This window comes from Alexandromys fortis, unplaced genomic scaffold (genome assembly GCF_014885135.2).
Source record: "Alexandromys fortis isolate MF-2015 unplaced genomic scaffold, M_Fortis_MF-2015_v1.1 scaffold_80, whole genome shotgun sequence".
Classification (NCBI taxonomy): Eukaryota; Metazoa; Chordata; class Mammalia; order Rodentia; family Cricetidae; genus Alexandromys; species Alexandromys fortis.
Genome location: NW_026068174.1, coordinates 7,617,010 through 7,629,603, shown reverse-complemented (window position 1 = coordinate 7,629,603; position 12,594 = coordinate 7,617,010). Strand labels below are relative to the sequence as shown.

At 52.7% G+C, this 12,594-nt stretch overlaps 1 protein-coding gene across 1 annotated transcript; it reads right to left on the bottom strand.

Annotated features, from left to right (window-relative positions):
• Positions 1 to 440: 440 nt before the first annotated feature.
• Serpinf1 (serpin family F member 1) lies at positions 441 to 10,990 on the bottom strand. Its single transcript, XM_050128791.1, has 8 exons — positions 10,847 to 10,990; positions 7,317 to 7,404; positions 6,239 to 6,437; positions 5,528 to 5,683; positions 4,845 to 5,048; positions 3,787 to 3,929; positions 1,220 to 1,430; positions 441 to 812 (listed from the first exon to the last, which is right to left on the bottom strand). The coding sequence occupies exons 2-8, from the start codon at positions 7,395 to 7,397 to the stop codon at positions 556 to 558; spliced, it is 1,251 nt and encodes a 416-aa protein (XP_049984748.1). The 5' UTR covers positions 7,398 to 7,404; positions 10,847 to 10,990; the 3' UTR covers positions 441 to 555.
• Positions 10,991 to 12,594: the final 1,604 nt, after the last annotated feature.

Sequence of the window (12,594 nt, the reverse complement as noted above, 5' to 3'; positions counted from 1 at the left end):
GCGGCGAGGGGGGGGGGGGGGGGGGGGGGGGGGGGGGGGGGGTGCCTAATGGGAGGTGGGCGACCAAGGGGATCTCTGGCCTCTTTTCTGTTTGCTTCCAGGTCATCAGACAAGCTGCAATGCTGCTTCATCACAGGCCCCAAAGCAAGGGCCCAGTCACGGGCTGGGGCCTCTAAAACAGCTGTGGATTTCCCCAGGCCTGTGTTAGAGTGAGAGAAAGCTGAGCAGCACCACAGCAGGCTTCAGTAGTTGTGGGGGTGGGGGTGCCCTCCTGGGAGGCGGGTGCGAGTCCTCCTCATTCACCAGCCCCCCCCAGAACAGGAACAGGTGAGTTTCTGCGGGCCTTGAGCAGAGCCAGTTATGAGTATGTAAATTCATAACGACTGGTTTTCCTCCATACTAAATATAGCTTCAAACAGAAGGAAGAAAGTAGCAGAAACTAAGGAAAAGCTCTTTTATTGCGAAGGATACATTGAAGCTGTAGGGCAGCCTTCCTGGAATGTATAATCGGCGATCCCACTAGGGTTTTCTCCTTGAGCACACTGAGTAGAAGCACTAAGTGCTCCTGGGGTCCAGAATTTTGCCTATGAAGAGAAGGGCCCCTGTGTCTGAGTCTCTCAGGACAAAGATGAAAGGTTGGTTAAGGTGATAGTCTAGCGGGAAGGTGAGGCGGACAGGCTGGAGGTCTGGGATGGGGCTGCTGTCTTCCCCCTCATTCCACTCAAAAGCAGCCCTGTGTTCCACTTGGGTGAGCTTGACAGGTTTGCCTGTGATCTTGCTGAAGTCAGGTGACTCAAACAAGGACTGTAGTTCTGTAGAGATTGAGAGAGATTTCATTAAAGCCTTCCTTGTCCACCTCGCGTGCACGCGCGCACACACACACACACACACACACACACACACACACACACACACAATCCTGGCTTGTGAAAGCTGAATCTCAAGAAAGCAAGCTAGGAGTGGAGCCCCGCTTTGCCCTGTGAGGTGTGAATGTGCTCTGAGCCACCCCAGGCTCAGTGCCCTACCTGAGAGCAGAGCCAGCAAGGGAAACAGGCCTGGCCTGAGACGTGCTCAGGGGACCAAGGACTAAGTCTGATGGGAAAGGGGTTCTGTGTCCCCTCCCTCAGAGTGTAGCGAGTGCGCAGGGCCACCCTAGAAGTTCTGTCAGCAGGGTGGAAGCCCAGTTCCAGCCCCCGCGGCAGTGGTCCTGCAGACATACTCATCTCCTGCAGAGACTTGGTGACTTCCCCTTCGTAGCTCAGCTTGAGCTTGGGGATGGTCAGCACGGCTTCTATCGTCTTCAGTTCTCGATCTATGTCATGGATGAACTCAGAAGTGAGGCTCTCCTCTATCATGGTCAAGTTCTGGGTCACCTTCAGGGGCAGGAAGAAGATGATGCTCATGCGTCCGGTCAAGGGCAGCTGGGCAATCTAACAACAGAGAACAGGTGAGCTGGTTCTAGGCGAAACCCCATATCCAGGAGCTGTTTCCCTCTCCTGGCACGGGCCCCAGCCCCAGCCCCAGCCTGGCAACAGCTGGCCTTTGCTGGCCTGCCAGTCCTTCAGGGATAGGCAGTTTTCTCCTCGGCTTAACACCAGTGGAAATTTGATGAAAATTTTCTAGCGTGTGGTTTATCTTAGTTGGGATTTCTATTGCTGTGATAAAGTATACCAAAAGCAACTTGGCAAGGAAAGGGCTTATTGCATCTTAGAACTTTGAGGTCACACTCATCACCAAGGGAACTCAGGGCAGGAACTGACGCAGAGACCATAGTGGAACATTGCTTTCTGGCTTACTCCCCCATGGCACGTTAGCCTGCCTGTTTAGACCAGCTAGAACCACGTGTTCAGGAGTGGCACAGCCCATGGTGGACTGGGCCCTCCCGCATCCGTCATTAATCAAGAAAATGCGCCACAAGTGTGCCCAGAGGCCAGCCTGCTGGGGGCATTTCCTCAGTTGCCCTCTTCTGGATGCCGCTAACACTAACCAGGACCTAGTTCTCAGGAGCTGGAGTTGAATGTCCTCCAGAGTCTCCCTGCCAGCATTTACAGAGCCCTGGACTAGAAATGAACACTAAAACAGATCCTTTGACCTAAGTAAGGCCATGGAACTCTCACTGTCAGGGCTTCCCAGAACCCGTGCAACCATATTACGGAAATGTCATTTCTCTGGACTGTATCAGGCTTTTTTTTTTTTTTTTTTGAGACAAGTCTCTCTATTATGCTGCTCTGGAACTTTGTATATAGACCAGACTGGCCTCAAACGTACAGAGATTCACCTACTCCTGCCTCCCCAGTGCTGGATTAAAATGTGCCACCATAGCCCACTGTTTCGGGCACTTCTGTCAGATTTCCAAAGAAACCATAGTCTAGAAGGGGTTAGTAACTACTGACTTAGAACTGAAAGAAGTCAGGAACACCGAGAGCTTTGGAATGTCAGTGTGTGACATTTGTGACAAGCTGTCGGAATCTGGCTCTTAATTCTAAGAAGAGGCACTGTCAGGAAAAGGCAGCTTTGGGTTGGGCACGGCGCAGTAGGAGAGCACATGCCAACCTTCGTGAAGTTGTGGGTTGATCCCTAGCACCACATTAACCAGGGTGGTGGCACACGCCTACAATGCCTGCCTTTGGAAGATCAGGAGTTCAAGGTCATCCTCAGCTAGTAAGTTTGAGGCCAGCTTGAGTTACACGAGGCTCCCTTTCAAAAAGAAAAAAGGAAAGAAATAATCAACACCTGAGTGCCAAGTCTTTTTCTTTCTTTGTTTTGTTTCTGGCTGTACTAAGGATTAAACCCAGTGCTTTGCTCGTACGAGGCAGGACTTTACCACTGGTACTCCCCAGTGAGTGCCTAGCCTTTGTTTCTTTGTTTGTATGTGCATGAGTGGTTGCCTATGCACCACACACATGTCTGATATCTGCAGAGGCCAGAAGAGGGTGCTGGATCCCCTGGAACTGGACTTACAGACAATCATGAGCTGCCATGTAGATGCTGGGGAATAGGACCTGGCTCCTCAGAGAGAGCAGCCAATGCCCTTAACCACTGAGCCATTGTTCAAGCCCATTTCTGTTTTTTGTTTTTGTTTTGTTTTTTTTTTAAGATTTATTTATTTATTTATTTATACAGTATCCTGCCTGTAGGCCAGAAGAGAGCACCAGATCTCATTTTAGGTAGTTGTGAGCCACCATGTGGTTGCTGGGAATTGAACCCAGGACCTCTGGAAGAGCAGTCAGTGCTCTTAACGGCTGAGCCATCTCTCCAGCCCCCATTTCTGTTTTTGAGATGGTCTCAAAGTACAGACTGGGCTCTTGATCACCCTACCTCAGTCTCCTGACTGCTGGCATTACAGGTATCTGTCACCATCCCCAGCTCTGGGTGCCAGGTCTTGAAAACCTGTTTTTTATGACCTTGATTCTTATAACAAATTCTTGGAGAGTAAGTTCTGATAACTACTTCTCACTCCACTTCAAGAAAAGGAAAGACACCAGACAGTGGTGGTGCACACCTTTAATACCAGCACTCAGGAGGCAGAACCAGGTGGATCTGAGTTCGAGGCCAGCCTCACCTATAGAGGCAGTTCCAGGACAGCCAGGGACACACAGAGAAGCTCTGTCTTGAAAACCCAGAAAAAAGAGGAAGAGGAGGAAAAGGAAAGGCCAAGGAACATTACTAACTTGGCAAAAGTCACACAATAAAATTAAGATGCTTGGCCGATGTCAGTGGCATCCACTCCATACCACCCTGCCCCTCTCCGTCCCCTCCGCCTCTCCCCCCCCCATCCCTACAGACCTTGCAGTTGAGATCAGAATCCAAGCCATATCGTAAGATGGCCTTGGGTTCTGACATCATGGGGACTTTGACAGTCCTGTCCTCATCCAAGTGAAAATCCTGGAGGGTCGTCTTTCTCGAGTCAAACTTTGTTACCCACTGCCCTGGAAGGAAACATATGGAGCTTCTGAGCCACTGTCACCGGAAAGGCCAGGGGACCAGGCTGGGTCTCCATCGGCCAGGGGACTTTGAGCTGTCAGTAGCATGGACACAGGAGCTGCTGGGTCCCAGCATGTGTGGGGTTGACCGCAGGGTCAATGGACCGCAGATGCTGGCTGTCTTCCCTAAGGAAACTCGGGTGGAAATAAGTGGGTGTTGTCACTGTGCTTGGATCACCGAGCTCCTTTTGTCTAAGGTGGCCTTTCATATGCTGGGTTATACCTGCTCTCCTAGCCCCTGTGTACTTGGAGCAGGGAGCCCCGGGGCCTCCCTCTAGGTTAGGCGTCCACTCTTGCTGCTACTCGGAAAGAGGGTCGTGTCTTAAGAGGGAAATTAGCCAAACTGTTTCTGCCACAAGCCCTTTTCTGAAAAAAGCAGACCTCTTGTGAGGCCTGTGGAAGGGCCTCCTGCTGCATTACTGCTGCCTCCAGGAGTGTTGACAGGTCACTGGAAGCAGCTTCCTGAGCACAGGTGGGGTCTCAGGAGGACAGGGTCGCTGTGAGAACAATACCTCATATATTGTACAGAGTGTGAAGTCTCTGTGTAATTGTCACAGGAAAGCTGAGGAGACAGGCGCCTCAGGAGAAACTTAGGGTTCTGTGCTCACAGGGCACAGCCACAATTCAACCTGGTCTGATTCGGAGCCAGAGATCTGTGGCCAGCCCCACTCAGCCATTTCACCTGCCACCTAGTTCAGAGACACGTGGTAAATGCCAAGCAGAAAGGCAAGCACACATGGCTTTCATATCCTCCTCTGGCCTTGCACCTGCGTCGTCGTGTTCACCACACACACGCACACACACACGCACACACACTCACACTGCCCTCCCTTGGCCGAAGAGAAGTCGAGAAGCCCTCACCCTTGAAGTAAGCCACGCCGAGGAGGAGGATGCTGATGGCACTGGGCATTTCCCTTGTGGAGCGAGTGATTTTCCCTTTCATCTGGGCCTGCACCCAGTTGTTAATCTCCTGGAGGTCTATTCGAGGGTTGCCAGTGAGGATTCTGGGCCTGGTCCCATAAGACTTCTCCAGAGGTGCAACAAAGCTGGATTTTACTCGAAGTTCTTGAGAGGGAGCAGATCAAAGATTAGTGTATGAGAGTAGAGCCAGCGCCCTCACTTTGAAAGCATGCCAGACCCCAGCTTCCTGCCCAGCATCTTCTCCTGACTTGCTGGGGCATCTGCTGGCTTGCCCAGACCCTGGACAGGGAACAATGGATTCTACCCATTGCAATCCCCTTCATGTTACTGCCCTCCCCAGACCCTCCTGCTGTCTCCCACAGCCCATTTCCTCTTTCCGATCCTCTGTGGTCTCACAGGCCTCTTCCTGCCCACTACTGCCAAGCCTGGCCTGAGCACACACAGTCTGTTGTTTAGACAGAAGCCCAGCATGGAGCATACAGGCGACTCGGGGCCAGAAAAGCAACCTCGTGTCAGGCATGATGGCGCGTGTCTGCACTTGGAAAGCAGAGGCAGCACTATAAGTCATGGGGCCAGTTTGGATGACATAGACTTTAAGGGGTGGGATGGGGTGGGCTACTGACTCCTCTCAAACACAATTCTGGAAGCACTCTTGAAGCTCTTCTCAGGGGCAGTCACGGAGGCAAGGAGTTCTTTGTAGGTGCCGTGAATGTCAGGGTTGCTGATCAAGTCGTAGTAAAGAGCCCGGTGTATGACAGACTCTGTTCGCTGTTCAGCTCCTGCCAAGGAGAAGAGGATGGCGGGCTTCACAGCTGCCCAGGGGACCCACAGCAGACAGGGAGATTCTATACCTGATCTTTTGTCTTCTGAGAACCCGAGGAGGCCGATGTTGCAGACATTGTAGGTGGACAAAAAGTTTCAGGGAATCAAGGACTACATTGCTAGGAAAAGTCTCTAAACTAGGCCAAGGCCATCAGACCTACAGAGAGACGGCTGGGATGCAGTCCCTGAAGTCCATCATTACCTATACCCATTCTGAGCAGGAACCCCAACCTGCTCCTGGCAGCTGTACCCCTAGATCCTGGGTAAATGACTAACACAATAGGGGTTCACTTACGGAACCAAGGAGAGTGTCACTTTCTTAAAGTGGTAGGAAGTGTGTGTGTGTATGTGTGTGTGTGTGTGTGTGTGTGCGCGCGCGCGCGCGCGCGTGCGCCTGTGTGCGGCCAGGACTGCAGCCCCCACCTTCCCTTTGCTCCCCTGGCAGCCTAGGCATGGAGGCCCAGGGTGGGGAAATTCAGGTCCACCTGCAGCCCCCTTCGGCTGACACTCACCCAGAGAAAGAGCAGACAGGGCTGTGGCCACACTGAGTGGAGACAGCAGAACGTTGGCAGTTGGGCTGGCACTGGATCTCAGGCGGTACAGGTCATAGCCGAAGTTGGAAACGGCTGCTGCCAGCTTGTTTACAGGAACCTTGAAGAAGGGGTCCTCCTCCTCCACTGGCTCCCCTGTGCTGTCAGGGGCTGGAGAGCCCTGGGTCAGAACACAAGGACCAGTGGGAAGGCACAGTGAATGGCATCGCCTCCTGCTTGGGGTTGTCCTCTGGTCCCTGGGGGCCATTAGTCTAAGTTGGAATGAGTGTGTGCCCTCCTCTATACTGGAGAGAGGCAAGAGGCTCGCCAGGCTTGACCTGTGACCTGAGAGCAGGAAGCCTGGCCTACTTTAAAATAAAACTGGTCGGGCTGGGGAGCTAGCTCAGTAAAGTACTGGCCCGACAACATGAGGACCTGGATTCAATCCCCAGAAGGCAGGCAATAAAGGCTGGGCGAGGTGGTGCACGCTTGTAATCTCAGCACTGGGGAAGGAGAAATGGGCAGGTCTGTGCGGCTGGCCCTTGAGCCTGGACTAGTCGGTGTGTTCCAAGCCAGTGAGGGGTCCTGTTTCAGAAACTAAGGCTAGCCTACAAACACTCTGTCTCTATGTCTCTCTGTCTCTCTGCAGGAGACCTCCCCTCCACCACCACCACCAAAGAAACCTCTCCTCAGGCCACATACCACACTCTTCTCTGCTTACCATTTCGGACTCTTCTGAGTCCACCTAGGTTCTGCTGTGACATTCTCCCTGTCTCTCCTGACAAGCCCTAACCCAAACTCAGAACCCACAGTGCCCAGGGCCATAGCTAATATATCCAACTGCCTTGTCCCTTGTGTGACAGGACCCTACACCTACTTCCTCCATACAGCAGAGGCTTCTCTACACCTGGAAAGGTGAGGCAAATACTTGTCTTGCTGCTAGAGGAATGAAGGCCAGAACCCGCCCTGCACCCAACGCTGTCGTCCTGTGCTGGCTCCTCTGCTGCCAGCCGAGGAGGGGCTAGAACAGCTGCTGCCCACACCTGCCCACCCTACTGACCTCAGAGCTGCCGGCGACATTCTGGCTGCTGCCATACCCGAGCAGGGCTCCAGTCCAGAGGAGTAGCACCAGGGCCTGCATCCTGAAACTACAGGAGAAAAAAGAGGGCAAGCGACTCCCCTCCCCCACACCCTGCCCTGCCACACAGTGGGGTGAGCACTTTCCTTCCAGCTCTTGACCCCAAAATGGGCTCTCAGCTTGAGGCTTGCTGTCCCAACTGCACCTGCCACTGCACATGAGCTGTGGCTCCTGTCGGGAGACCCACCTTCCAGCCTAAGCACCAGAGTAGTGAGGACCTGCTGAGGGCTCTTCTGGCCCCAAGAAACTCGTCTAGAACAGACACGCACCAAGGCTTTCCCATGGGTGCATACAGCCGGCTCCTTTGGTAGGATTTGGAGCCCGTCTCAGCATGGGAGCAGAACCTAGGTCTTCAGAGACTCACAGACCATCTGGTCTAGCCCTGCTATCCACCAAAAGTTTTCTGGCCAAAAACCTAGGATAAAGACACTCTGTCCTGTGTATTTGCCCCTCACCCCCCCCTTCTTTTTAAAGATGGGATATTGCCTATGTAGCCCAGGCTAGCCTTGAACTTGCAGCTACTCTCTTCATCTGCCTCCTGAGTGCTGGAATTCCAGGTGTGTGCCACCATGCCTGACTTGGCCCCATTCTTCCATCTCAAGAGCAATTCCTTACTTAGCTAAGAGGGTGTAGACTGCCTGGGCTCTAACCCTGACTTCATAGCTATCCAAAGAAAAAATCCCTCCTGGCATTGTAGTTCTTACCTGCTGTTATGAAGCTTAAATTATATAACCTCCCCCCACCATTCTTCTTTGAGACAGTTTTGCTATATTCAGGGTGGCCTTGAATGTGTGATCCTCCTACCTCTGCTTCCCAAGTACTGAGGTCACAGGTCACAGTCACATCTGCTAGACAATATCTTAGCAGCCCTTAGCAGAGCCAGAGGTTGGGAAGATCTCAGCTGTTCCTCCCGCTGGCATCTCTTCTGATGACCCACGACTTCCCCCACCCACTAGCATGAAAACTGCTCTTAACCCCAGAGCTTGCCTATCTGCCTACCTGCACGCTTGCTGCCTGCCTGTCTGCTGCCTATCTGCCTGCATGCCTGCTGCCTGCCTGCCTGCTGCCTGCTGTCTGCTGCCTGCCTGCCTGCTGCCCTGCCCAGACTCTGGCCTGGCACTTGGACTACAAGGCAAAATTGAAATCTGGGATGTGGGTCCTCACGAATCATTCCTGTGCTCCCCTGAAGTCAGGTCTAGGGGTGGGGGACAAGGTCCACAGAAAAACTCATCCTGGAAAGAAAAGACCACAATCTGTCCTGGCATGCCCTCCACCCATCCTACAGCACGCACCCCCAGAAGTACCCCCTCATTTCCACCGTTATCCTGTCACATACACTTGCCCTCCCCCACCACACACACATCACCAACTTTTCTGACTTCCCAGAACAAACTGGATCTAAAATGTTAGGAGTGCAGGCTGTACCTGTTGGCTGAGGTCCTTCAAGTTAAGTCAAATAATTCACTAGACGACCAGAGCCCAACATGAGAAAGGCTCTCTGAGTTTACTCTGCTTCCGGCAGCACCACCAGCAGGAACCAGCCTCTCTCTTTCTAACCCCTCATGTATGACAGATCTCCAGTGGGAATTCTAGGGACCCCTGTGTTCTCACCCAGGGGTACTGCCTCCCAGCTTCGTAGGGAGAAAACCCTTTGGCACAACAGAGAAAGTGATACAGACTGGAGCCCGCCCCACCCAGCCCCACCCATCACAGGCAGCAGCCTTCCTCTGCTGAACCCCAACAGACTGATTTATCAGAGATGCACAGAAAGCCTCTGGTCCCTCTGGGTGGGTAGTGACCAAGAGAAGGGAGGCGATGGTCACCCTTGGCATCCTAATCCAGGAAATAAGTGAGATACACTTGCAGATGGGACCTCCTGGATTTCCTCCAGGTCTAAGTGACAGGTCATTGTTACCACGTGGGTAGACTGAGAACTGAAACTGAGGTGGGGAACCTGGTAGGCGTGGGGAGACACAGGGGTCCATTGCTGGCCCAGGAGCTATAAGCAGGAACAGGTGTTAGTAGGCTGTCTGAATTCTCCACCCGAAGTCACAGGAATTAAGGAAGTGGCAGGAGGGGCAGAAAGTGAGGGACCGCAGCAGTGGCTCCATAGGACACATGCAAGGCCCTGGGAGCCATAACTGGGCTGGGTAGGCAGCTGTTGGCTACCCAGGGGCACCAGGACTATGATTCTGTCCAAAGGGCAGATGTCCAAGCCAGACTCCTGGGCTACAGGTGGGGGAGAACATGGGAAAGGGTCGAGATCCCACCTCTGAGCCAAGGTCTGCCCCAAATCAAGAGGCACAGAAACTGTGCTGTTGTGGTCTCGAATCTGAGCTGGGACGACAAATGGGAGCCAGTACATGTGTTTCAGATTAAACCCAGCCGGGAGACAAACATGTTGCTCCTCCTCCACTGCCGCCTCCTCCCAGAACCAAGCAGCCTTCGAGCCACACGGCAGTGGACATGTGGACAGTGCAGGGGAGGACACCTCCCTCTCCACTGGCCCAAGGACTATTTCCAGGGGTCCAGTCTGGCTGGCTCATGGCTACACCATTCACCTCCGGGGCAGTTTTGTTTTGTTTTCTGAAATCTTGGAACCTGAAACACCTATAGCTGCACCTCCCAACACCCCAGAAAAGCCAGCCCTGGGACCAGAACTCCTGGGCCTTCACCCATCCCCCTCAGCCTGGGAGCTGAACTGATGGGCGGCTAAGGTCCAGACAGTGGCTGGCACTTGGAAAACCTGTCTCTTTTCTTTGACCCAGACTACTCTCTGCTGTGGCTTCCTCAGGAGGTAAGGCTGCAGCAGGACAGCCAGACCCCACACACCAGCTCGGCTAAATGGTTCTTATTGTTTGCAAGAGGCCATGACCTCATTTGTCTCCCATTCGCTTGGTAACGGAGAATGGGTGGGGGCTGGACAGTGGACCTAGCAGGCATCCCATGCCAGCAGGACTCAGCTGCTCCTTGCTGGGGTGGGGGGAGGTCAGCACCAGTTGACTGTGCAAAGCAGCAATATGAGTGAGTGGAGCCAAGCTGGGCTGCAGGAAGACCATTTTCCTTGCTCACTGCTGGAGGAAGCAAGTCCAGGGAGAACCCTGCCTGTAGGATGATAGCCCCTTTGGGATACTGTTCAGACCAAACCCAGAGCTTGGCTCCCCCACTTCCCACTGCCCACCACCACCACATTGTTTCCCAACTCCATTCAAAACCCCATCTAGCCTCTCCTTTTGTTGCAGTGGGATAATATAGGGGCATCCCGTCCCTCCGTCCCCCAATTCCCTCTTCCCTCTCATCTGCTCACATTGGTCCCTAAACTGCAGAGGCTACTGTATCCTTACCTGCACTCCTCTTTTCTGGTCTTTGGGGTACTCCTGCCCCTCCCAGTCCCTCAAGCCAGGGGTCCTCTCCCATCTGTCATCTCCAGGCTAGACCAGGAGCTGCCTTACCTGTGGTCTGCTGCAGCTCCTCTCTCAGCCGAGGTCCCTCTCAGCCTGCACCCTGAGGGGGCTCTAGCAAGCAGAGGAGTGAATAGCTGCCTCCCAACCCAGCGTCCAGCAGGCTTCAGATTACAGCTACTCCTTTCTTAAAGTGACCTGACTCAATTTGAACTCTGTGATTGCATCATCGTCTGGCGTTAACTTTAACCCACTGCTGCCCTTCCATCATCTGTCCCCAAGACCACACATTTCACAGTACCCTCCTGTCCACCACATCTCCCTTGGGTCTTCATCTCTCCTCAGTGGGACTAGCCACATGATGGCTAACTTCACAAGGCACTTGGGCCAGCTTGGGGTAGGTCATGGGTCTGCACCTGAACATCAGAAAAGATTGACTGAGCGTCAGGCTACATGGAGAGAAAGTGAGCCCGTGCAGGGGCACGGGTCTGCCCGGGTGGTTGCCTGTGGCTCTCCCGGCAGTTGGGGAGCAAGACAGTTCTCCCTCTCCTGGAAAATGAAGGGATGGTACTAGGACTGTCTGTTCTGAAGTTCTGTGCTCTCTGAAGATTACAAAGGATGGTTGGGTTGGAGAGATGCTCAGAGGTTAAGAGCACTCGTTGCTTTGGCAGAAGTCCTGAGTTCTATTCCCAGCACCCACCCCAGGGACTCACATCTGCCTGTAATGCACGCTCCAGAGAATCTGATGCCATCTTCTGGCCTCCTCGGGTATCACATGCATACAGAAACCCAAACACTGACACACAGACACACATAAATAAAAAAATCTTTAAGAAGAAAAGAAGGGACAGTGGGGAAACATCTGGCCAGAAGAAGAAATGGGGTGTACAGTGTACAGGACACCTGTCCTGAGAGATGGCCCACACTAGAGGTTGGCTGTACAGGAGAACACTTGCGTTCAGCTTGCCTGGGGTATTAGAACTCACAATGCAGTTTCAAAACTAAAGCACTAACATAAGCGATAACTGGAGATTTCAGAATAAATTCCCTTTTTCTGAAATATTTAGGACCCCCCCCTAAAAAAAAACAGTTTTGGACTTGGGATCTGGAATATTTACATCTGCCTGAGAGATCTTGGGAATGGAACCCAGTTCTAAACATGAAATTCACTGCTTCATATAACTCTGAAAACACACATTCTGAAGGAAATCTTAATATGTGCATTGGTGTGGTGGCCCCAATTCCAGCACTTAGAAGGTGGTGTTAGAAGTTCAAGGCCAGTCTTGGCTACACAGTAAATTTGAGGCTAGCCTGGGCTACATGAAACCCTGTGTCATAAAACAATAAAGAAAAGAAAAAGTGGCCAGTGAGGTGGCTCAGCAGGTAAAGGCACTACCTGAGTTCTGTTCACAGCACCCACATGGAAAGAGGGAACCAACAGAGGCATGAGTTCTTCTGACTTCCGTTTGTGTGCCATGGCTTGTTGCGCGTGCGTACACACACACACCCCTCTGTAGCCTGGCTGTCCTGGAACTAGCTCTGTACACCAGGCTGGCCTCGAACTCACAGAGATCCGCCTGCCTCTGCCTCCAGAGTGCTGGGATTAAAGGCTTGCGCCATCATTGCCTGGCTTAATGATTTTTTTTTCTAAAGAACACTATTTTTGCTACTTTTGTTCATAGAACAAAGTTTGTGCACATTGAACTCTCAACTGTGTGGCACAGGATCCGCTCCAGAGAACTGAAGGTTGTGGAATGCTTTGTATTGCAGCTACTCTGATTTAAAACGTTGCTTTCTAA

Bases quoted from the DNA above. Each gene is read 5' to 3' on its own strand.
- Serpinf1 (XM_050128791.1), bottom strand. From the start codon at position 7,397: ATGCAGGCCCTGGTGCTACTCCTCTGGACTGGAGCCCTGCTCGGGTAT. The intron at 3,930-4,844 runs GTGAGGGCTTCT...GTTTCCTTCCAG, and splicing joins CGGCGTGGCTTACTTCAAGG to GGCAGTGGGTAACAAAGTTT. The intron at 813-1,219 runs GTATGTCTGCAG...CAATCTCTACAG, and splicing joins CAAGTCTCTGCAGGAGATGA to AACTACAGTCCTTGTTTGAG.